Source organism: Pelecanus crispus, chromosome 10, assembly GCF_030463565.1.
Source record: "Pelecanus crispus isolate bPelCri1 chromosome 10, bPelCri1.pri, whole genome shotgun sequence".
Taxonomy (NCBI): Eukaryota; Metazoa; Chordata; class Aves; order Pelecaniformes; family Pelecanidae; genus Pelecanus; species Pelecanus crispus.
Genome location: NC_134652.1, coordinates 15,235,588 through 15,258,706, shown reverse-complemented (window position 1 = coordinate 15,258,706; position 23,119 = coordinate 15,235,588). Strand labels below are relative to the sequence as shown.

At 51.4% G+C, this 23,119-nt stretch overlaps 1 protein-coding gene across 1 annotated transcript in view; it reads right to left on the bottom strand.

Moving 5' to 3' along the window:
- Positions 1-9,130: 9,130 nt before the first annotated feature.
- Positions 9,131-23,119, bottom strand: part of NT5C2 (5'-nucleotidase, cytosolic II) — a 62,228-nt gene continuing 48,239 nt past the window's right edge. The window contains exons 4-18 of the mRNA XM_075717425.1: positions 22,287-22,404; positions 20,787-20,882; positions 19,010-19,101; positions 18,763-18,820; positions 17,292-17,385; positions 16,231-16,284; positions 14,964-15,047; positions 14,173-14,214; positions 12,907-13,014; positions 12,490-12,556; positions 11,663-11,833; positions 10,748-10,799; positions 10,438-10,498; positions 9,698-9,874; positions 9,131-9,464 (exon numbers count right to left, since the gene is read on the bottom strand). Coding sequence (XP_075573540.1) covers positions 9,207-9,464; positions 9,698-9,874; positions 10,438-10,498; positions 10,748-10,799; positions 11,663-11,833; positions 12,490-12,556; positions 12,907-13,014; positions 14,173-14,214; positions 14,964-15,047; positions 16,231-16,284; positions 17,292-17,385; positions 18,763-18,820; positions 19,010-19,101; positions 20,787-20,882; positions 22,287-22,404 — 1,532 coding nt within the window. The 3' untranslated portion in view covers positions 9,131-9,206. The remainder of the gene's footprint in view (positions 9,465-9,697; positions 9,875-10,437; positions 10,499-10,747; positions 10,800-11,662; positions 11,834-12,489; positions 12,557-12,906; positions 13,015-14,172; positions 14,215-14,963; positions 15,048-16,230; positions 16,285-17,291; positions 17,386-18,762; positions 18,821-19,009; positions 19,102-20,786; positions 20,883-22,286; positions 22,405-23,119) is intronic.

Sequence of the window (23,119 nt, the reverse complement as noted above, 5' to 3'; positions counted from 1 at the left end):
CATACGAAGCATGCCAGTTCTGAGTGGAGAGGGGCTCAGGGTGGGCTTAGCAAACCAACCTCGGCCTTTCTGTAGACCCCAGGCTCAGACCCTCCAGAGTTTACAAAATGCTTGTTGTTTTATTCCCAGCTTTATTCCCTGAAATTCCTGTGCAGCTGAAGGCCGCTGCCCCGGAGGAGCTCAGGATGGGGTCTCCCGCAGAGGGACGAGGGATGCCGGCAGGGTGTCTGGGCTGGCCGGGGAGCAGGGGCCCCGAGGCTGGCGTGGCAGGACGAGGTGCTTCCCCCATCCAGTTGCAACAGCGGAGCAAGCTCCACGGGGCAGGTCCTTCCACCGCGCTCCACTTCTGCTCCAAACCTGTAGTCTTGTGTAGTTCCCTCTCATGCTCTTTTTGCCCCCACGCACACTCCTGCTCCAGACGGAGCAGGGATGGGATGACGCCGGGACCTGTGCGGGGCAGCTGGAGCTGGAGCTGGCTGCTCAGGGCTTGCAGTTCTTGGGCCCCGCTGGAAGAGGGGTCAGCCACTCATTCACATTGTGCTCGCTGTTCTGTTCCTCCTCTCTTCTCCTGGACTTACCCCCACTTTTCCTCACTGCAGGGTTTTTTTTGTTTGTTTTTTTTTTTTCTTTAAGTGCCTTTTTGTGCGGGTGGAGCTGGCAAGAGTAGGAGTCTCAGGATACGTCCCTTTGCACTCACCTCAGACCTGGAGAAAGCTCAGGGGGAGCGGGGCAGCTTGCCCATGGTGGCCCACGAACATCACCCATTGCTGCTTCTCAGCCTTCAGGGCCCAGCTCAGATGAGGATGAGATTTTGGCACTGGTGGTGTCAGGCTCTGGCTCAAATCAGCTCAAAGAAAACCAAAGAGGTAGCTTTGTGCGAGGGGCCACTTGGGCAGCGGTGGTGCTTCCTGTGATCTCTGCAGAGCTCAGCCGAGGGGCGTGGGGGCGTGGATGGCAAAGAGCAGCGCTGTCTCCTCACAAGCATCCTGTGTAAGTACCCTACATGATGGAGAACGCAGCCGCGTTCTCCAGGACCCCTCGGAACATGCATCTTCCTTGTGCTGAAATACGCTATCTATAGAAACCATTCCCACATGAAAGATGTACCATATTTTATATGATATCTAATACACACATCTGTGGTTTTAAAACTAGTACCTGTGTACCAGTTGTCAAGTTATCCAGTGTCTGGATTGCCAGTGGAAAACTGGGGCTGGGGGGCGGGGAAGCATGCTGCAGAGAGCACTACCTCTTGTTGTGATGCTAACTTGAGGCTTCAGCCCAAAGGTGCCCGAGCGGCGTTGAGGGGCTCCTGCGTTCGTACTGTGCGCTGCCGTGTGCGAAGCTGGCGCAAAGCAGAAAACCAGCTCGTGCGAGCGGCTCGGTGTGATACGGGCCTGGGCTTGCTGCCCGCCCCGCTGCCTGGCTCTGCACCAGGGCTCTAAACAGACCCAAAGAAGTACCTGGGCCTTGGATACTGAGGGTTGGTTTGGCCCAACAGTGAAATGACGAGCTGAAATAACGTGATCAAAAGCTGGGCATCTTTTCATGGCACAGAGGAGGGAGCAGCCTTCATCCTGACTTGACCAGCAGAGAGGACAAGCTCTACACTACAAGCTGGGCTGGGAAGCCACCCTCATCCTTGCTCTGTTGTTACACTTGGCCCATCAGTTGCAGGTCTCTTGTTGGTGCGATCTCTGTGGTGATACTGGCCTCACTCCCACGCGTCGGCAGCACAGGGGACTCGGAGACATCCATGGCTTCCCGCAGAGCCCCATGGACAATCCTGCCTGGTGTCTTGCTCTTCTCCTGGGGCCAGCTTCACGCTGGGTTGGTTCCTCCGCAGTTAGTTTCATGGCTGCATCCTTGAGGCCATGTCCAGGCGAGGGGATGCTGTCGCTGTGGGTCCAAGGCGGTACGGTTGAGCTTTTCAGTCTGGTTGTGCGTATTTGCCGTTCCGTTAGAAGCTGGACACTGAACCTGGGGAGGCCAGAGCATTCCCTGGGAGAAAGCCTGGGATGCCAGGTTATCCCAGCGCCCTTCCCTGAGCTGCAGGGATGGAAAGGGGGTGCTGGAAAGCTGCCTCCAGCCCATGGCACAGTACAGATGGTGGAGGGAGGTGTTTCACAAATCGGTAGCACTGAACTTGGTCAAAGTGACATCTTGTTCTCATTATCCTGAGGTCAGGCTCTATAGTGGTTCTGCACCTTGGAAATATACGGTACTCAAAGCTGCTGGTCTTCTGTCTCCAGCTGAAAAACATCTTTCTGCTCTCTCCTGAGGTTTCTCCTTCAGGCCCTGTTTCCCTCTGAGCAGGGCCGATCACTGGGATCCTACAGAGGATGGTGCCCTGGCTGCTCTCGCCCCTCTGGCGCAGATTTCTGGCTAACAAAGTGCTTGGTGTTTAATCCTCGCTCGAGCAGGAGAGGTTCGGCCGTTCTCGACAGAAGCTGCCTGTCATAGAGCCGGGCTTGAGGTTTGTCAGCTGTCACGAGCCAAACAAGCCCCTGAAACATGCAAAAGCTGCAGGCAGCTCTGAAGCTCCAGAGGTGGTTTTGACGTCTCTGTTGCCTTCTCCTCCTGGAAGCAGTGCGGCAGGCAGTCGACAGGAGAGTTTGCTGGGGAGGAAGGGCTTGTCCCAGCATTTAGTGCTTGGCGCAGCAGTCTCGCATCCCATTTCAGCTGTTTGGAGACTGCAGAGCTTTAGAAAAGGAGGTGGGTTTTGTATCCTCTGGGCATCACTGTTGTAGCAAATCCTTCCAAATTCAAGTGAGAAATTTGTAGGTGTCAGATGAGTACCCTGGATCATAGGCCTTCAGCTGGAAGTGCCAATATTGAACGCATGCCTTCTGGAGTGACCCAAAGATCAATGTGGGAGGGTGGAGGGGACTCCCGGTGAGCTCCCGTTCACAGAAGTGAGAGCCTGGCCGGGCCTGGATCAGCTCTAGTGTCATCCCTGCTTTAAAGTCTCAGGTCAGCAGGCTGGGCTGGACTGGTTTGACTGGTGGGTTTTGACCCAGGGTATGTGCTCTGTCCTGCGTCGTGCCGGCTTGGATTCAGCAACATGGCTTTCTGCGGCTGCTGCTCTCGCATCGGCCGTGGCCGTTCCTCTGCTCTTCTTGCTGTGGTTTGGTTGAGTGTTCAGGAAAGTGAGAGAAGGAGGTGCAGCGGTCAGGAACGGGCGATGCTGCGGCCATCCCGTCTTCATTCTTCACGTTAAGGGTAGGAGATGCTGTTCAAGGGACTCTGCCTTCCTCGCAGACCGCGTGAAATTTGGAGAGTGGGAACCCACCAGGACCCCAGCACCAGTGCTCCGGTCCTATTTGATCCATGTTCTCCCAAGCGCAAGGGTGGCTTAGGAGCGGGTTGGGGTTGGGCCCTGCTGAGGGACCTCAGAGCTCTTGGCGTGTGCGTTCTCCAGCACGCACAGCTGCAGAGCCAACCTCGATACCCAAATCACGGGGCAGGCGCCCGGATGCCAAACACATTGAATCTGAAAAACCAAATACTTGCGTTCCTGGAAGCCATGGGCGGCTGGCGCTCGGCGGCTGGAGGTCTCGCGCCAAACTTTTCTCCTGCGGCCGGGTCCTTCCCGGCTGCCCCGAGCCTCCTCCCGGCCGCTGCTGGCTCAGCCTCGGTCCCCCCTGCTCCGAAGCATAGCGGCTCTCCCTCCGCAGTGCGTTTTCGTGGCTATCTGAACCCGCTCAGCCACTCCAGCCAGCTCTTCCCTGTGTCCTATTTGCCATCATACATGGTCTTTGCAAATTGTATCATATTGTACATGACTTTGGTTTTTCCAGAGTTGTAGTATTCTGGCTACAGTATTTCCATGTGTGTACATAAACCTGAATAAGCACAACTGAAATCCTGAATGAAGTGTATACGTTTCATATACTGATTGTCATACAAATGAATTTTATAATTATTTCAATTTTGTTGTAGATTTCCAATCTTTCCTATTTATTTTGTACCAGATTTATTTGTATATTTTGTGATTTTGTTTAAAAGCATTTTGTTTATTTCTATTCTTTTTAGATAAATGATGATTTTTTTTCTGTTGAACATTCCAGTTTATGCATTTTTCCCTCCTCCATGCTCCCCAACTCATCTCCAAGGGATGGATTTTGGCATGCGGGTGGTGGGGCTGATGTTGGTGATCCCGGACCCAGCTCTCTGCGATTGGCACATCAGCAGTCTTGACTCTCCATTTCAGCTGTCAAGAGCCACGGAAAGGCCGGATCCTGTTCCCCTTAGAGCCAGGTCTTGCTCTTCGCTTTGGTGGGTCTAGGCCCGTAAGTCCTCAAGTCTGGGAGGGCCGTGCTGGTGGTTTTGCTGACCGGGAGCTGGGAAGCTGGTGGCAACAGCAAGTAGCTGACTCTGAAGTTCCCTCAAGGGCGAGGGCCTTTTTCTTCCACTAATAAAAAACCAAACCCTTACTTACAACCTGCTCTCCATATATCATGTATGTTTATCTGGAAGCGTAGATGCCGTCTGTCTGTCCGTCCATAGCACGTTCCTGCCAGGCGGTGCGTGACCAGGGGTCACCAGCGAGGACCGCGGCTGGTGGCGACGGCGGCTCCGTCGGACGGGAGTCGCTGGTGGAGCGAGTCTGTCCGTCCCCCTGCGTTAGGTGCCGCTGCCTGCTCCCCTGCTGCTGGGACGCTGGCGGCAGCGTCGTGCGGAGCCTGCAGTGACAGAGGCTTATCTCTGAGCAGGAGCTTAGTCCCCTGCACAGCATCACTTCCAGCTCTACACCGGCGGAGGAGCAGCCCCCCCTTTCCTGTGTGCCAGATGAGCCCCGCCGGGCGCCCATTCCGTGCTTCTGCCATCCCTCAACCCCTGTCCTCCTCGCAGCCATTTCACCCAGCTGCTCTCCCTGCACTGGGCTTTCTTCCTTGCTCAGCTCTTGAGCTGCTAAACCCTGGGTTAGTGAGTTGGGCAGCATCTGCTCAAGCCTTGTGGGGGGTTTTGCTGCACCCAGTGCAGCCTCTGTCCCTGTTCCTGTGCTGCAGGGTGGCCCCATCCCCCTGGACCTCGCTCCCCAACGTCGGACCAGCGGGACGGGGAGAGGGGCAGGTCCTGAGAGGGCTTCTGCTCCCCTGCGGGTGCCTGTCCCCAACAGCAGGTGGAGGATGGGGGATGCTGCAAGCAGACGTAAGTAGGATTAATGTGAAGGCAGACTTCGGGGCTGGCTCTGGTGGTGAAGAGCAGGGGGAAGGAGGAGCAGGGCAGGGGAGCCCGGGGCTCCTCAAAGGGAGGGTGCGAGAGGCCGGGTCCCTGCGGGGAGGTGGGATGGGTGCTGGCTGCCCAAGTCCAGGCCGCACTGTGGCAGCAGGGCAGGAGCAGTGCCCGAAGCAGGGGCAGCTGCACCCAGGGCTCGGCGTCCTCGAGGCTCCAGCAGCACCCAGGCTGCACTCCACCCTCCCTGCGTGGCTGGGCCCGGCGCCACTGCAGCAGCAGGGATGGGACCCTGTGCTAAAGGCCAGGTCTCAGCATGTGAATCGTGCTCAAGGTCACTTTTTTGTACCTACAGGTTGTTAAGTCCTGGTAGACCATGCATCCCCCCCCTCCACGCTGCTGCTCTGAGTGCCTGGCCAGCCCTGCGTGCCAGCCCTGCGCTCCTGCCGCATGCTCCACAGCCCAGCGAGCCCCAGGGCCTTTCTGCTGGAGGTGAGCACCCTTGTGCAGGACCATGGTGGCTCTGCACCTACAAAATTGCCTTGTCAATGTACGCTGCAGGTGGCCAGGGCTTCAGGTGCCAAGGTTGCCATAGCTGCTGCTCAGGGACTGGCACAGGGCTTTGCATCCTCCACCATGGTTAGGTGCACCTGATACTGGGTTTGGGCTTCAGCTGCAGTGGGCCCTCTCTCTGCTGAGAGAGGAGATGGTGTAAAAGATGAGCTGGGAGCGTCTCTGATTACTTTGCCCTATTCCGAAATACTTGCTTCACAGCAGCCGACAAAATGTCTGCAGGGCTGTGGCTAAGGGCAGCGTGAGCCTCGCACTCCTGTCCCTGGTAGAGTTTGCTCAGTGCAGGCACTGTGAGCCCCTTCCGTCTGCGGAGCAGTGAGGGTGGGTGCGTGGTGTTGGAGGAAGTGGGAGAAATCAGAAATCGGGTCAGCGAGAGCTCAGGGCAGGGGGTGAGGCCTCTCCCAGGTGCTCACCTTGCTCCTGCCGGGCTTTTGCTGCGGAAGAGCCCGCTGCCCGCGGGGCACAGCACGCCCGGCCCTTGGGGCAGGGCCCGCAGGAGCTGCGGCTCAGGCTGGCTTTTCCTGGGGGCTCTGCAGAGCGGTTGGAGACACGGGGACTGGCCAGAGGTGCAGGCTGCCTGCCAGAGGTGTGGGCTAGAAAACGGGGCTGTGGCCATGTCTCCTGTGCCAGCCGGGGCAAGAGGCTTCACCCTGGCTCTTCCTTGATGGTTTTTTTACTGCAACACCATCATGGAGCCAGCACGGGATGGGCTGAGCGGCACAAGGCCGGGCACCGAGCGGTGCCTGTGTGTCCATCAGGCTCTGCCCGCCACTTTCCCACCATCAAGTGCGGGTCAAATACTTTCCATTGCTCCAGCCTTGAAGAGTCTTCTCCTCATCGCAGTCAGAAATAGCCCTGGGCTGGGAGTGAGCTATTTGTGGCGACCAGTTAGGAAGGAGGAATGCACGGAGCTCCCCAGACCTCCCTTGCCGCAGCCACACGCCCTCCCCAGCTGCTGAGCTAAAGCTTAAAAAATTCAAGTGGCTATACTTGGAGAAATGAGGTTTAAACATAGCAAAGCCCAGCATGGTCTTTGGTGAAAGGTCTCAGAACAGCTCTCTCAAACCCTTTGTGCAGCTGACCTCGCTGTGGGTACGCATTAGCTGCTCTCCAGACCCCCAAAATCAAGGTGTCAGGGACCCAGTACTGGGTGTGGGGCTTTTAGCAATCCCTGAAGTGTTGGCCATTGACTGCTGGCCACCATCTGCAGCCATTTAGCGCTGCTTTTCTGCCTGCTACTGACTATCCTTCTGTGGTAGCTCTGATGGCGGGGCCTCACCTGCTCTGGTTGGGTTGTTCTGGTTTGGTTGCTGCGAGGGGTGTGTTCATAAGCGAGGGCTGAGCACAGCAGCAGGCTGTCCCCATCTCAGCTGGGCACAGGGTGCACTTTGGCTAGGCCGGCCGGTGCCATCGCTGCGGCAGCACGGGCCTTCCCTGCGTATTCTTCTGCCGTAACCAGGTTTGCGGCTCCGGCTGCGCGTGGGCTGCGCTGTGCCGCCAGTGCCACCCGGCACGGGTCAGGCGTGGTGGGGAGCGGCCCCTGGCAGCGCCTGTGGGAAACCGCCCCGGAAAGGCGCAGTGTTGGAGGTGGTGGGGGTGTTGCCCTGGCTGCCATGGAAAAGCCCCTCCTGGCTCTCTGACTCCAGGCCAAAAGGTTTCTGGCTCCCCGTGCCTCCCAGCTGAAGGCGATGGGGATAACAAAAGCCTCATGCCCCTGTTGCTTCCAACCCACCTGCTCCCTGGGGACCAGCCCAGCCCTTAAAGCCAGATCCACAGCCACTGCTTGGCAGCGCTTCACACAACCAATTCCCGGAGATGCTTTCCCTCTGCCTCAGCCACCCGTCCCACTGGAACCCACGGACCAGTCCCGGCTCTCCCTGCCACCTCCAGCACAGCCCTCATCATCTCAGCAACGTGCCGCAAAGTGCCAGACATTTCTTAGAAACATCATCATTTATTGACTTGAACAACTGCCACTACAACAGCAGCGTTTCCTGCTCCGATATTGGTGGTGTGGTTTTTCTTTTTTTTATTTTCTTCTAAGGTACTTTAAAATGGAAAAAAAAAAAAAAAAAAAAAGATTAAATGAGTTTATGGTACTGAAACAACAGTTGAATTCGTTACAAGAGGGCCCTCGTTGTAATCCCTTCACAGCGAACGGCACAGGCTGGAGTAAGGGAGGCTGCACCCATGACATGGAGGAAGACTGCAGGGCACTGCTGCCCAGCTGCGTGCCGGCCCCGCGCCTTCCCCGGGCCGGCTCTCGGGCACAAGGACCGCTTGCCCATCCCCGTGGGGCCCCTCCGGTCCCCGCACAGCAGCCTGCAGCCATCACCCTCCTTGGCTGGGGACACAGCCTGGCCCACCGCAACCTGCGATGGGACTCCGCTTGCTCCGCGCCAGGCCAAAGATGAGGGCAGCTGCCAGCCGGCCCGCAGTCTCCTGGCTCCCACCGTGGGACTGGCCCTGTGGCACACACTGTTTCCTAGTTTAGGACAGACATGCGTGGCCTGCAGCACCCTGGAACAACAGGCCCTTTCACTCCAGACGGGTTTGCCTTTGGGATGCTTCGCTTTCTTAAAGCTGAGCGGACAGAAAGGTCAGTAATAGGCAGTAGGAAAACCAACCGACTAATGTAACGCTAAAGCAGTAGCTTCAAGCTCCTGGGTTAATATTTACTGCTGAAACTACAGGAGTTGAGAACACAGTGTGCGGTTCAGCTGTTTGAGAAATGTGCTGGAAATCATGCATCACATGCCGATGATGAAAGAGCTTTGAAACACTGGGAGAGGATAACAAGCGTCTACAAGCCCAGACGTGTACAGCTGCAGATAGGCAAGAGCTGGAATCCCACCGCCATCCGTGACAGCCGGAGGAATCGAACCACTTACACAGAAACTCACACCAAGCAGAGGGTAAACTGAGTGCTGGGAGCCACAGCAACACCCTGGCTAACACGGGGAGGGGGGATTTCGTAACCCAGAAGCAGCGGGTTAAGGGCAGCAACCCAATGGGCATGAGGATTTGGATCATTTTGTCTCCTCCAGGGCCCAGCACATCCCTTCCTTCTCCGCAGCAAATGTAACAAATGGCAAAAACCGTTCACAGGACACCGTTCAAATGAAAATCAAATGAAACGCATCATAAGAAAGGGAGAAACATGCAGCGTCCCTAAATGTAATGGGAGCAGCATGACAGCACAGGCGGGCAGTCTGATCTGAATGCACCACCCAGGCAGAATCCATCAGCTTTCTGAACCGTCTGCAAAACTGAAAACAAGGGTCTCCTCATAATTAGTGTTAATTTGCTAAAAGTTTCCGGACACTTTCAAAATGTGCCTTTGCAAGAATCACACCCCCCCCAACCCATCACCCCAAGGGCCCCAACAAAGGAATCTGCTCCTGATCACTGCTAGAGTCATGGTTTGTCTTCAGAGATGCTTTGCTTTTTCCTTCTTATTCCTCTTCCTCTTCCTCCTCTTCTTCCTCCTCTTCCTCTTCCTCATCATCATCTTCATCGTGGCAATGTGTGATTTCCTGAGGTGCCTGGGGGAAGAGGTTGGGCGGTTTGATCTCGCTGATGGAGCGGGTCAGTTGATGCCGCTTGTAGTCAGAATCTTTAAAATCCACTGAGGTGCGATTGCGCGTGGCCATCGGTGACTCTTTCTCATTGATGTCGACGTGCGTGTGCTCGACCGTGGACTCGTGTGGCATCTGCACATGCAAGAGAGAGAGGAGATGGCAAGGGGTGTCCCAGGCCCAGGGTGTCTCCCTGAGACAGATGGAGAGCAAACCCTGGAACGTGACCCTTCGGCCCACGGTGCATCAAATGCCACCCAGCCCTCCAAGGTGCTGTTCCTGGTGCTTGTGGCCTGTGGAAGTGGTAACGAACACAAGCGCAGGCACCTTTGGGACCCTTGCCCACCCCGCTGGGGTCTGCAACTCACCAGGACGTGGGCGGCTCTGAAGAGGTAGCTGAAGGGGTAGTAGAGGAGGTTGATGAAGGAGGCTGCATAGAGATCAGCGTAGCGCATCACCTGGCTGGCAAACAGGGTCTGCCGAGAGCCGCTGCGGAAGAGGCTCCCCATCATCCCGTAGCACATGTCCATGTCGTGGGTCACTTTCTACAAGCAAAGGGCAGGTCAGATCCTGGGCTGGGCAGGCAGCAGCACGGAGCCGTGACAACACTGAAGTGGAGTGCACTGAGGGCTGGGGGCTACATGAGATCTGCAAGGATCTCCAGCGAGGCTTTCCGTGCTCGTATCCCGCCTCATCAGAGCACAGCTGAGTGCCAGCTAACAGAGGGGAAGGCAGCAGCGGGCTCAGGGCCAGCACCTGCCCTAGGCTGGCACCCCAGGGCTGGCTGAACCAGAGGCTACAGCCCCTCCAAGCTCGTGCGTGCCAGCGACCCGTTCTGGGCAGTGAGCACCGTCAGTCAGTGCTGCTGTCTGCGTGAGGAAGGAGAGCCTATTCCAGACCAGGCTGCCTTTCAGGAGTGCCAGTGACACCAGTGATACCACAGAGCTGAGAAGCTCCTCCGTTTGCGTCCACAAAGACAGAACGGCCTTGCCAAGCCTGCCGTGCCCACCCAAAGGCAGAGCAAAGCATTTCAGGGCTGAGCAGTGGGGTTGGGTTGTCAAGCCCTTTGGGATCCAAAAGGATGAAAAGGGATTTTTATGATTGGTACCTTAATGCGTCTCTGGATGGAGCTGATGTCAGGGCGTTCATTGCTGCTACTGTCCAGATGCCTAGTTACAGGCGAGAAGGTAAATACATGGTGTGAAAAGCCTTTCAGAACCAGATGCTGTGGGATGGGGGCTCAGGGGAGGGAGGCTGGTCTGGAGGGGAAGGTTGGTCTCGAGGGCAGAGCCCAGGCCTGAGTCAAAGCTCCGGCAGCAGTGCCGCTAAGCCAACCCCAAGGTTTCATCAGAGCCGCTCGTTAGCTGTCACTAGGCTGGGAGAGGCAGCAGGAAAGTTGTCACTGTTTGAACACTCACTTGTATAGCTCAGCCAAGAAAATGTCCAGACTCTGCAGCTCTTCAAAAAGGGCTGGAAAATCCAGAAAAGAAAGGGGGAAAAGGTAAGTTTAAACCACTGAAATGAAAAGGGCTGAAAGCAAACCCACCATCCTGCCCACTCCCCTTGCATGGCGGTGGAGGGGCACCGCATCAAGGAGCATGGCATCTCACAGCCACTGTGCAGGGAGAGGGTTCAATCACGCTCTGTGCCACTGGCAGAGCTTTGGGCTTCGTTTCTGGTTGCCCCTTTTGTTTTTGAGGCTGAACCTTCGCAGCCCGCATCAAAACCTTCCAACCAGCCATGGGGCAACTTGCATATCCCCCAGACCTATTTATACACCAAAGGGCAAACCTGGGAGAAAAGCAGTAGCGCTGGAGGATGGGAAACACACAGCACTTTGGCAGCAGAGCAGCAGAGGGAGCGGGAGGAAGGAGGAAGCGGCTGGTGAGCAGGGACTCCCTGCAGATGGGAGAGCAGTCATGGCTCAGGCATTACAGGGAGAATAACCCAGGCATCTTGTCAGATACTTTTTACCAGAGAAGCCACGGCTCCATACGGGCAGAGGGAGAGGAGTTTCTGGGGCAGGGTTATGGATGAGGAACAACTCCACCCCACCCAGCTGCAGCTTCTCCCCTGGCCAAGTCAGCGCTTGGCTGATCACGCACAAGCGGCCTGGGAAAGAGCACAGGAAAGGCCTGGGACCCCAAGGCCAGCGCACGGAGAGCTGCCCCAGCTCCTGCCACCGACACCCAGACCCAGGGAAGAAGGGCTGAAAGGAGAAGCGGCAAGCCAGGGTGATCTCTCCCCTGCGCTCCTATGCCCTGGCGATCTCAGGGGTGCGGCACCAGGCAAGCAAGAGCAAAGCCTGGCCCAGGGTTTGCCCGGCTGCTGACCGCTTTTGTCTGTCCAGACGTGCAGCTCCTGCGCCAGCTCGGGAATCACCAGAAAGGTCCTCCAGCCCTGGCGCTTCTTGGATTTGAGGATGTCTCCAAAGATATGGTCTCCGATGTACAAGATATCCTTCCCTTTGGCCCCCAACAGGTCACAGACTGTGTCCGAAGAGCCTGAGAGAAGAATGGCATGGCTTAGAATGAGGAGCCAAAAGGAAACTTGTAGCTCATTTCAGAGGGCCAGGGTTAGGGACAGAGCAAGTGCATTTTCCTCCCAGAAACCTCCACTGCTTGTCCATGGCGGTATGGGGCACTGCCCAGCCACCTGGCAGTTCACCAGGGGCAGCTTTGCCCACGCACACCCCCACGTGAATGGCAGCAGCAGAGGGGCCATGCTGCCTCCCACCCCATGTGAGAGTAACGGAGCCCTGGGCATCACAGCCAGCCCTGTATATCCACCCACTGCCTTTCCTCGGCTCAGGGGACCCTCCAAGCACGGTCACACTGGTGGCAGCACCGTAGTACAGCTGGAAATGTTGCATTGGACCAGCTGCAGCTCCCCCTCCACCACAAGCCCTGCAGTGGCATCTCCCCTCCCTGGCACGGAAGAAAAGGGCATTTGAGGAGGAATGGGTCCGTTTCTTCCCTGCGCTGGGCAGCAGTGATGATGGAGCGCTTCTTGCACAGTGTGCAGAGGGCACAGTACAATGTGCTTTGGGAAACACAACCTTGCCTAGTGCCTGGCACAAGTCCTCTCACAGCTGGAGTGGCTGAAGGCCACGAGGGCACGTCAGAGCCACTCCACAGCTCAAGAAGGGTTCTTGCCTCACCTCCTGAGTACACGATGCCGTGCTGCAGCGGGCCAGTGTAGGTACCAATCTTCAGCTTCCCAGTCACCTGAGGAACGAGACATTGCATTAGTACCAAACAGCTGACGGTCTGGATCTTCTCCGTCCTATTGAAACTTTACTCTTTGTCTCTCTCACACTCCCAGGCAGCCTAGAGGTGGCTTTCCACATTCTTTTCCTATTGCCACCCGCAGTACCTTAGGGAAGCCAGCAAAGCCTCGAGCTCTGCTGTGCCCCAGGTGATGGGGTTGCTGAGGAATCACTAAGAGGAGAAGCCAGCCCACCATCTCTAGGGCAGGTCCTGTCTAAACACTGCGCTGCCTCTTGCCACTAAGAGATGCCACACAGGAGATGCACGAGCCCTTCCAGCCATAGAGGCACCCTCCATGTGCCACTCACCGTGTCCACCTGCCGCAGCACAGTGCCTTCCCCAAAGAAGAGGGGCTTCCGCGCATCCACCAGGATCAGGTCGAAGTAGGACTGCCATGGCCGATGGGCACTCCCAGGCTGCAAAGGCAAAAACAAACCCCAGGCACAACACAATCAACCACAGGGAGTTTGACCAGAGTGTCATTGTCCGTAGCCATAACCTTGTGACATTGCTGGTCCACCAAAATCCCCTAGCTCATGCCTTTGTGGTGCGATGCTGGGTTGCCAGCGCCATCTTCTACAGCACTCCCCTTATGCGGGAAGCCCATCCCAACCCAGCCTAGCAGTGAGGACTGAGGACATGGTGTGGGATAGAACTGCACTGAACATCCATGTCACAGCACAGCTGTTGTGTAAAGAGATGCTGTAAATGACACCACTGCCACGGTTTCTGAAGGTGAAATCCTGCGTAGATCCAGACACATGCGACTTCATGGCTTCAGCCTTACAAGGCCATACTGGTATGTTTGCCAAGACTGGGAAAATGCCTGGACTCTATTCCACAGAGCACGGCTTTGAATCACAGCCCTGCCTGAAGGACTCTGGGCATTCCTGAGCCCTTTCTGCTCCATGCTTACGCTCTTTCTGAGATCAAGACCACAGCAAGGACTTTTTTGAGCTATCAGTTTGGGTAATTTTCCATGTTCTGAAAATTTCTCCCTTGGCCACCTTCTACCTTTAGAGCACAGTGTGCAAACACGTCTTTTGAGCGTGAGATAGCTTCCCACTGGGAGATTGAGAAAGCAGTATAAATTCAGTTTATAAGTCTCTCTCCAAAAGTTGCAGGGCTGAGTTTTGACCTCAGAAAGCCAGAAAAAGCATGACTAAAAATTTTGGAGTTACCATAGTTAAGATACAATCAACCATAAATGTTTCTGCTGTTTTATAAAACTCCTTCCTTTCCATCAAGTTTTTTTTTTAACAACATCTAAAACATTGTGCAAGACTTCTAAGAAACCTGGCTGCAAAATGCCACAGTTAAAATGTGTTATCACTAAAATAATGTTATCATTAACACAGATTATTGTTTGAGACCAGATGATGCCTCTTTTCTCTTTGTTATATTGTATTTGCTTTGATCCCATTCAAATAGGACACAAAACAGCAAGTGTATTTTAACCAGATTAAAGCAACTAATCCCATGCAGCCGATGAAACAGGATTAAAATGCTTTCCAGCTACACAGATAATTAGGCACATCAGTTTCTATTGGAACTGCGGTCTAGAAATCACATACCTTTGGTCCATGTGGAAAGTCAAACAAGTATGTCATAATTTTCTGAAAGACAGAAAGAAAGTATTCAAAGATGCGTTTTTAAAAATACATTTGTATAGTTTATAAAAGCATACTTTTCTGCTTTTATCTTTTCAGGTTACAGAACTTTATTTTTGGGATTTACACGAAAGTCAGCATAAGATTTGGAGACAAAATGAGTGGATGGAATTTAAAGTGACAGGAATTAAGCCAGTAATTTTTATAATCAAAGAACACATTCGCCTCAGAAATCTGCACACTGCTCCAGGTATATCTTCCAATGCTTTAAAATGGCACATCAATTTTTGGATTAGCAGTGTTGCAACATCCTGACATTTAATTGGAGTTGAAGTAACCACTTGTATTCCTACAGCACAGCAGACAGCCCTTTCTGGCTCTTAAGACCTCTCCAGGACCATGGCTTTGGTGACCTGTCTGTACTCAGACTATCTCACTTGAAAGGGAAGTTCTGCATTTTAAAGGCTGCTGAAATCTAAAATGAGTATCACTTTCTCCTTCAGCCTTTTAATTGCTGAGGAACTGAGTGAGGCACAGAGGGACTTAAGCCAGGCCCATGCTAGGTCAGTAGCAGAACCAGGACTACAAAAGATGACTCATGACCTGATCTTCATTCACCACTAAACCATCCTACACCTAGCTTAGAAAACACCCAATTCTCCATCAGAAGATGTCCTACCAAAACCCATACAAATGAATGGCCGGCTTTTGCTTATTCCATTATATACCAACAGAACAATGCAAACAGCACTTACGTCTGTGTATTTATAGTCGCTGTTTGTGACGAGAAACACCTTCCCAACTTCATTCATGCGGCTGAGCAGCAGTGGCAGCTTCCCCTGAAAGCCAAGGGACATACAAGTCACACAAAAGTTAGAGATTCATCATGGGCAAAACACTCTCAACTATGATCCCACCAGACAAAACAAAGCAAATCAAACCATCAAGCAAACAAACTCACATGTTTTGCACTGGCCAGAGCCAGCAAAGCTGCTGGCTTTCCGTCCACATAACACCCCTCCAGAGCACAGCCCAGGGGAGGAAGGCGAGGGGGAAGGGCTCAGCAGGGCTGCGGTGCCTTTGCCAACCACAGTGCCAGGCACCCTGTGCTGCTCCCACCGATCTGCTCCGTGCCAGGCGTGCTGGAGCAGGTCCTCCAGCTCCAAGTCCATTCCCGAAATGGGCCCAGAGGCAGGTGAAATCTGAGCTCACACGAGCCACAAGTTGGAGCACATTATAATTCCAACCTCAAATTAATCAGAATTTATTCCTGGGGCTATTTTTATTGAATCATAAATCTCAGTCCATTGCCAGAGTAGCTGATTACCTCACAGAATGGTTTCCTAAGAATTCTGCAGGCATGTAACTAGAAACAAGGTTAACTGCTTTAAAGTGATACTCTACCCCAGAGCTCATCTAAACTAAAGAATAATTATACTCTAAGTGGTCCAGAGGGGCCTCGCACACTGCAAAGAGGGCAAAAGTAAGGGAACCACTGGAGCTTGGTCAATTAGATGTGCTGAACACACATTTTGGGGCTATCAAGAGACTGGACATTGGTGAGTCTTTCAGGATCCCTCCCTCAGTCCCTCATGGTTAAATGCGTGTAACAGTTTTGTTGGATGGCTAAGAAATACTTCTGTCTAAAAAGATGCTAATCTGTTGCTTTTTAAAAAGAGGTCTGCTTGGGCAAAGAAAACATGGGCAGGGAACACAGCTGCTTTCACCACCAAAAGAAACAACATGAGCCTTGCCAGCGTATTCACCTGTGTCCTGTGATAACGTTTCCTCTGGCTTCTATATTTTACGTAAAAAACGTGCATGTGAATACAAAATCACGTGGATCGCTGGCTCAGAATAAAGGCTGCGTCTGAACTTTCCACTTTGTCTTTGGTTATTACAATAGAAATCACAGCGTTATCTGTTTTGCGATTTAGTAAAGCAAATCAGCATGTTTATTTCTTGCCTGCTTAACTCAGTACAGAATGTCACGTAGCACAAGTAAAGTAACTTCACACTTACATCTTTCACCACATACTTTTCCAGATTCTCAAGGGTCTTTTCCTTGAGCGATCCCTGAAATAGAAACAACAGAACCCAGTGAGGTAATGGAAACTTATGATGAGACATCAAAGTAATGCCAACTTTCACACTTTAAAATGCTGTGAAAGTACAAACCAGGGCGAATCTGAACCAGTGACTCTAGAGATGAGAGGCTTTGAGTAGCAGGGACCATCACAAACTCTGTGATCCATCGATTCCCTCACCATGGTAAATAATCCACTTCAACAGCATTTTAACCCTTTCAGAAGGGAATACAATAGAAACAAACAAAAAATAGATTTGCCATACCAAACAAGACAGTCAACGACCTGTCTCCAACACTGACCATAATGCCGTAAGGCCAACTCCAACATGTATCACACAACACTGCATAAGGAAAGAAAAATAGATTCCTGACTTCTGCATGGCTAAAAGGACCACCACAAGTACAACTGTGAGCAGAGTTCTCCTGTGATGGTTCTCCATCCCACCCCAACAGACCTCTTGAATGAGGAAGAACAATAAAATCAGGTCTTTAACCAGATGTTAACACTCACAAAATTATATTCTAAATTTATGCACAAGTGTGTGAAAAAGATGAACTGCCTCTCCTCTCCAAATAGGGAGGAGTTCATGCATTTCTCTGTTTAATGCAGGTACTTTTCAGACAACATAAGATAGTACCAATGTAAACCTTTCACAGTAAAATGCTGTTTTAGTAACTCGGACAATGTACAAGCTGTGGACTGTAAATGCAAATACCCTTGTAGCATCTCATTCTAAAACCCGTGAATTACAGTACAGAAATGGAATCTGGGAACAATAAGGAATAGGAAGACAAGACAGCTATGTTCCAGTACTAGGAGGGCAGTCAATATCTTGACTTACTCACATACAACTGCAATGTATTATTTGCTCACTAGGCGGCAAAGCAGGGCTCTTGCCCAAAAGTGGAATAACACATCTTCACTCTTGAGTTACAAACCAGTCCCTCTAACTCAGTTACAACTACAGATGTCCCAAGGAGTTCTTGCAATCACCTTGTAATGAACCCAGTCAACAGCATCTCTGACATCCTGGAACATACTCCTGAAGGACATGAAAAGGTCTCCATCTTTAAATCCTGTTTCGCAGCTGTGAGGAGAAAGAAGAGAGATTGTAGCGGCCAAACGCAGCAGGTGAGAAACGTGTCAAGGAGAGAGACAGTTCAAAATCTTGTTTGGAGCTTGTGTTTTCATCTTACCATAATGGTTTCTTATTTACTACTTTACCATGGCTCAGACTTGAAAGAAGGCTACAACATCTTTAAAGGTCCCTTCCAACCCAAACTATTCTATGATTCTATGAACCGGAGTGTAACAGGATCGGCGTGTTACCCAAGAATGTTTGTTTATAAATTTAGGATGCAAGTTCCTAACTGAGGGCCTGTGCCTCCATAGCAGTACAACAGCTTTCTGTGACTGCAACTCTTATTTCTCCCCCACAGTATTACAAGAAGGAAAAAAGACTGGGACTGTGCAGTTTGCAGCATTTTACAAAAGATGAATGGTACTGAGAAAGTAAGCACAGTGCTGCTCTTTCCCCATCTTTCCAGTACTAAAGAAGGGGGTGCCATGGAAATCAATTAAATGTAATACTCGCTGCTGAGAGGAGGAACTACTTCTGTGTAGTTGAACAGTTAAGAGTTAACATGAGAAATTTCCTCTACAAGATACTGTGGAGGTATCTTTGAGACACCCATGAGAGTTTGTATCAGAAGAAATCAAGGAGGATTAAACAGAGCTGTATTTATTATGACAGCAATCATCACACCTGTCCTGAGAATGGATACTTCATCTGATGGATTTTTGGCATAAACACTTCCTCTGCTCCCAGGTAAAATCCTATTAAACCTTTGCCTTCCACTCACATAATATGCAAAGATGACCCATCACCTGAGTCAGCCGCACAGCAGCATCCACATTTGGTAGTTCAAACCACAGCTTGTTTTTATGCTTATACCTATTTGAAAGCTAGGTAAATACTCATGCTGCACAAACAGCCTTTTACACCACACTATGCCTGAGCGTTTCACCTTTAAGTGAACAAAGTCCTCAATTATGACATGAGGGACTTGTGGTAACTGGCTGAAGAAATTTAGCCTTTCAGTTACCAGTTCAAACAAGGCTCCAGTGAACACAGGTTCAAAATGAGCTGTCTGGTACCTGTAAAAACCCTGTAGTAAGTGTGTGATCTTAGCAGCTGGCCCAAATACCAGAGTTAGTCAGCATGGTGATACCGATATACCCTGTGAAGGAAACCCTCATAACCAGTCTCTGCTGTACACACAGATCATCTCATCACCACTAAATTCTCTTCACGTCAAACAAATAAGAGGCCTGAACCTTTCCCCACCGAAACCACTCGAGGGGCCTCCGCTGATATTAAGAACAGCTCCATCTGTGCCGTATTGCTCTTTATACTAACAATCTTACTGTACCATCAGCACCTCGAACCGGAGGGAACACGTACCTAGTATACCGGTCACAGTTAGTGAAGAAATCCACTAGGCAAGCCAACAGGTAGGTCTCTGCAAAGAAACAAAGCAAGATTTTAAAACAAGGATAACATCATACAGCCAGCTAACTTTAGACCCTGTGCCCAAAAGAAGAAAGTTCATGTAAAGAAAAATAAACAGGTAAGTAGAGTACGACATTAGCAAAGCTTTACTGGCTTCAAAGCACAGAGAGAGGCATATGTTGGCTCACATTAGACTCACCTGGTAGATTGAATAATGTGTTCAGAATGTAAAACCTATCTGTGTCATCCCTCTGGATAAATTTATTTGGATATTGATCCCGTGTTTCAGGCCTGAGAATAGATAAGGTAGAGAAGAATGAAACCACAAAAAATAATGAGGATAAAATGTGCTGCAAAATATAGCTGTAGCGGGGTCCATTAACTAGAGTCTGTTGTGCTTTAATCAACAGCCAGCTTTCGCACGTGCACTAGCGGCCCAAGAGCAAAGCTGCATCCACTGGCGTTCCCTTCACTGCGCTGGCTCCGGCACAGCCGCTGAGTCAGCAAACTGAGCAGAGCCCACACAGGGAAACAGAGTGGTCGAGAGTCCACAAGTCGACCTTAAGCCCCATGCTGCTGGCTATGAGGATGCCTTAAATCATCTGCACTTTCATTGTTTGCTTATCTTAAACTTTCCCCCACTTTCCATGGGTTGCTTTACGCTCTCCCGAGCAGCTTTCAGCAGGGGAGTGCGCGGCTGTGCTGCGGGAGGCTTGCCTGGGGCCCTCTGCAATTAATCAGCAGGGTGGCGATGACTGAAGTAATTTACTTATTCTGATTTCCTTCATTTCTGGAGCTTCTGAAGATCACCTCTGACTCAAAGAGGAACTTGAGTGCATATATAAGGGCTTTTTCTAAATTTTGGCTTCCTGATGCAAGGACTTACAGGCCTGCAATGACAAGGCTCGTCACTTTGGGGACCCTGAGCTGGCCTGTGCTTGCCTTCCATCCATCCACCCTCACAGCAGGGATACAAGGGGATTTGCTGGGACACATCAGGCACAGAGCACTGTGGTCCCCTCTGCCTCCTAAAGCACCTTCTCTGGGGCAAGAGAAATGCAAGCAGCCAGAGAAGGCTGCAGGAAATGACATGCAATGCCTCACTTCTGACACCCTCAAAGGTCAGAAACACAAAGGGGTAGAGCATGCTTGTTCCTTCCCCAAGCCACCTCAGGCCCTCGAACTTAAGAAAGTTCTTAAGTTCTTAAGAAAGCAATGGCTGTGAAGTTAACAGCCTCATGGGGCACAAGTCCCCTCTGCTCCCAGCAGCCCTCACACAATGGCTTGGTCTTAACTGGCAAGCTGCTGATGTTAAACTCTGCCGGGACAGGTGAACAGCCCCTGGATCATCCCACGAACCCCTTCCCACAGCACACTTTCTTCTATTCCCAGCACACTACAGATGCGCCGGTGCCGGCACAGACCTTTCCTCTACAAACACCCTGGGCTGTTGCTGTGTCTGGGCCCCTCAATGCATCCCCAGTCAATCCTGGAGCTGTGGGAACACCAATACTCCTGAAAGGAGGTTGTAGTGAGGTGGGTGTTGGTCTCTTCTCCCAAGTAGTTAGTGATAGGACGAGAGGAAATGGGCTTAAGCTGTGCCAGGGGAGGTTTAGGTTGGAAATTAGGAAAAATTTCTTTACGGAAAGGGTGGTCAAGAATTGGAACAGGCTGCCCAGAGAAGTGGTGGAGTCACCATCCCTGGAAGTGTTCAAAAACGGGTAGATGTGGCACTTCGGGACATGGTTTAGTCTAGTCTACCCTTGATTGGCTTAGAGTAGACTTGGTAGTGTAGGTTAATGGTTGGACTGGATGATCTTAAAGGTCTTTTCCAACCTAAACGATTCTATGATTCTATAATACAGCATCTGCTGTTAGGGGAGTCCCCGCGACTCCTTATACAATGGGTGCCCTGAGGATCAGTGACACAAAAGAGTGTATTAAGTCAAAAAGAACAGCCAAGAGTCAGCACTCACCCTCTGAGGAAATTAAAGCCATGTGCACACACTAGGAGGTTCCCATAGGCATCAACTTTCAACAGGTTTCCATAGTGGGTATCAAACACCAGGCCTCTGTTAAGAAAGCGATTTAAGATATGAAGAAGCGAGTGTATTAAGCAGTGACCATTTTAATAGCAGTTCTTTCCAAATCAGCTCTAGAGCAGCTCGCTCACTTGGCATGGGGCATCAGAACAGAGTTGCTGTTATTATGCAGGTGGGGTCCCTGCTGTCCCTTTTACCTGGCTGCAGGTGAGCAACAAGAGCCCTGCATTGCCAGGTGAAAGGCAGGGCTGATCTGCTCTCCACAGACTTGAAAATGGAACCGTTTAACCCGGCAGAGGCTTAGCTATGCACGTACAAGAGAAGACGTGGGCCTCTTCCACAGGGTCATGAATCTGACACCTGTGTTTGTGGTTCCCCGACAGCCCTGCTGGGCTGCAAGGAAGAATGAGGCATGACAAAGGAATTTCTGCCCTCTTTTTCAAAGCTCTGTCACAGGCAGAGCCAAATGGGGCATGTAACTGTTGCACAAAATGCTTTGGACATTCCCGGTTCCAACTCCAGCAAAACTCTGTCTCACATATCTAGTAGCTTGCACCTGGAGAACGCAGCCTTCCCACAGAGACATCCCTTCTGTCCCCTCCCTGGGATGAAGGCAGTGGATTTAATGGAGTCTTCATCACAGGTTTGTGAAGGGCCACTCTCCTGTTACAGGCATGGGAGCACCCAGCAACAGTCTCGGTGTAAAAACGTGCTGAGGAGGGAAGGAAGGAGGCTGCCAGACTGACAAGCCAACAGACCCTCTGGTCCAGTCTTTTGTAAAGAAGCTCCAAAGGAGTCAAAAAAGCAAAATCCAGCAAAGGCACAAGTGGAAACAACTTAGAAGTGCAGAGTTAGATCAAAAGCCTTGTTTAAAACAAGCAATGTCCTTTTTACCTCTGTTACCAAAAGACAAAATGTAAGAAATTAGTAACTTTGCACCATTAACTTTACTTTTGGCATTTGATTTATCTAGACAAGTGTACTGGGTTGGTCCCTCTTTTACTGTTGTTTACTGTCAGCTTAATTTTCAGGATGTCTTATGCACCAGGACACTGTTAATTAAAATCATCAAAGAAAAATGTTCTGAGACATTCTAGCAGCCTCATGGGCAGTAAACGGCTCCTTCTCCCCCTGATTTTGATTTAACTCCCAATCCAGTTGTGTCTCTGCTGTCTTTGCTTTGAAAGGTTATTTTTGGACCATGTTTTCAGCAGGCCTCTTTTCTTGCACACTCCCTCTTTGCTGGCATGGATTCATGTGTGCAAAGGCCCTCCACATACTGGAGCAGTCTGCTCCCTTCCCCATGATCTGTGGTCAACCACAGGCTTCACAGGCACAACTCTGAAAACCTGGCCTCACGTGTTGCCTATGAACTTTACAGAACAAATATTCAAGGCCTCGAGCAGGCTGGGTCGGTATCTGTTAGTCATTTACCTGGTAGGGAATGCAGGATCATACACAAAATTGAGCAGCTCATGAGGGTATCCAATGGAAACTAATCTTTCTACGGTCAGGTCAAATCCAAGAGATTCGTATTCAGGGGATTTATACACTGTACCAAGATGAGATTTCAGTTAGAAAATTTGAAAACAGCTAGGGGGTTAAACAAGAAGGCAGTTAAAAGTAATGTACCCGTTCGCCCTCCTCCCTCCTCCACATCACACGTTCCCTTCTTCGCTCCTGCCCTTCGCTGCCTCGGGTCCCCCAGCCCGGAGTGACAGTGGAATTAGCTCATGCTCCAGAACTGCAGCCGAGCGGAGCCGCAGTTCAGGTTTCAGCAGCAGAGTGCACCAGATGAAGTATCCATCAGTCTATCACAGCTCTCTGCATCAGGAAAAATGTATTTCAAACTGCATCTCCTCTCCCTGCAGTCCCGTTAGGCAGATGCACGAACGCTCCCTGTTCCACCTGCTCGGATACAGTCTTGGTTTGCTGTGTTTTCGCAAAACTGATGAAGAAACCAATAAATTTTGGGAACACATGTATTCATGGTTAGAAAGCCTGAAATTCATCGCTGCTGTGCTACTGTTACTGCCCTGGATATAATCCCAAAGCTTAGCGTTGTCTCCAGATTTCATCTCAGGGGAATTTATGTTTGCTGCAGACTAAGTTAGCTTGAAGGTAGAGCTGTCAAGTTAACATACGATTTGTTTGTTAATAATACCATATGGTACTGTAAAAATCTGTTAGCTATTACCCTTGTGCATCAAAATGCTACTCTCTTAAGCAAGCTTACTGTTCTCACGTTTCAGAGGAGCTGCTCATCT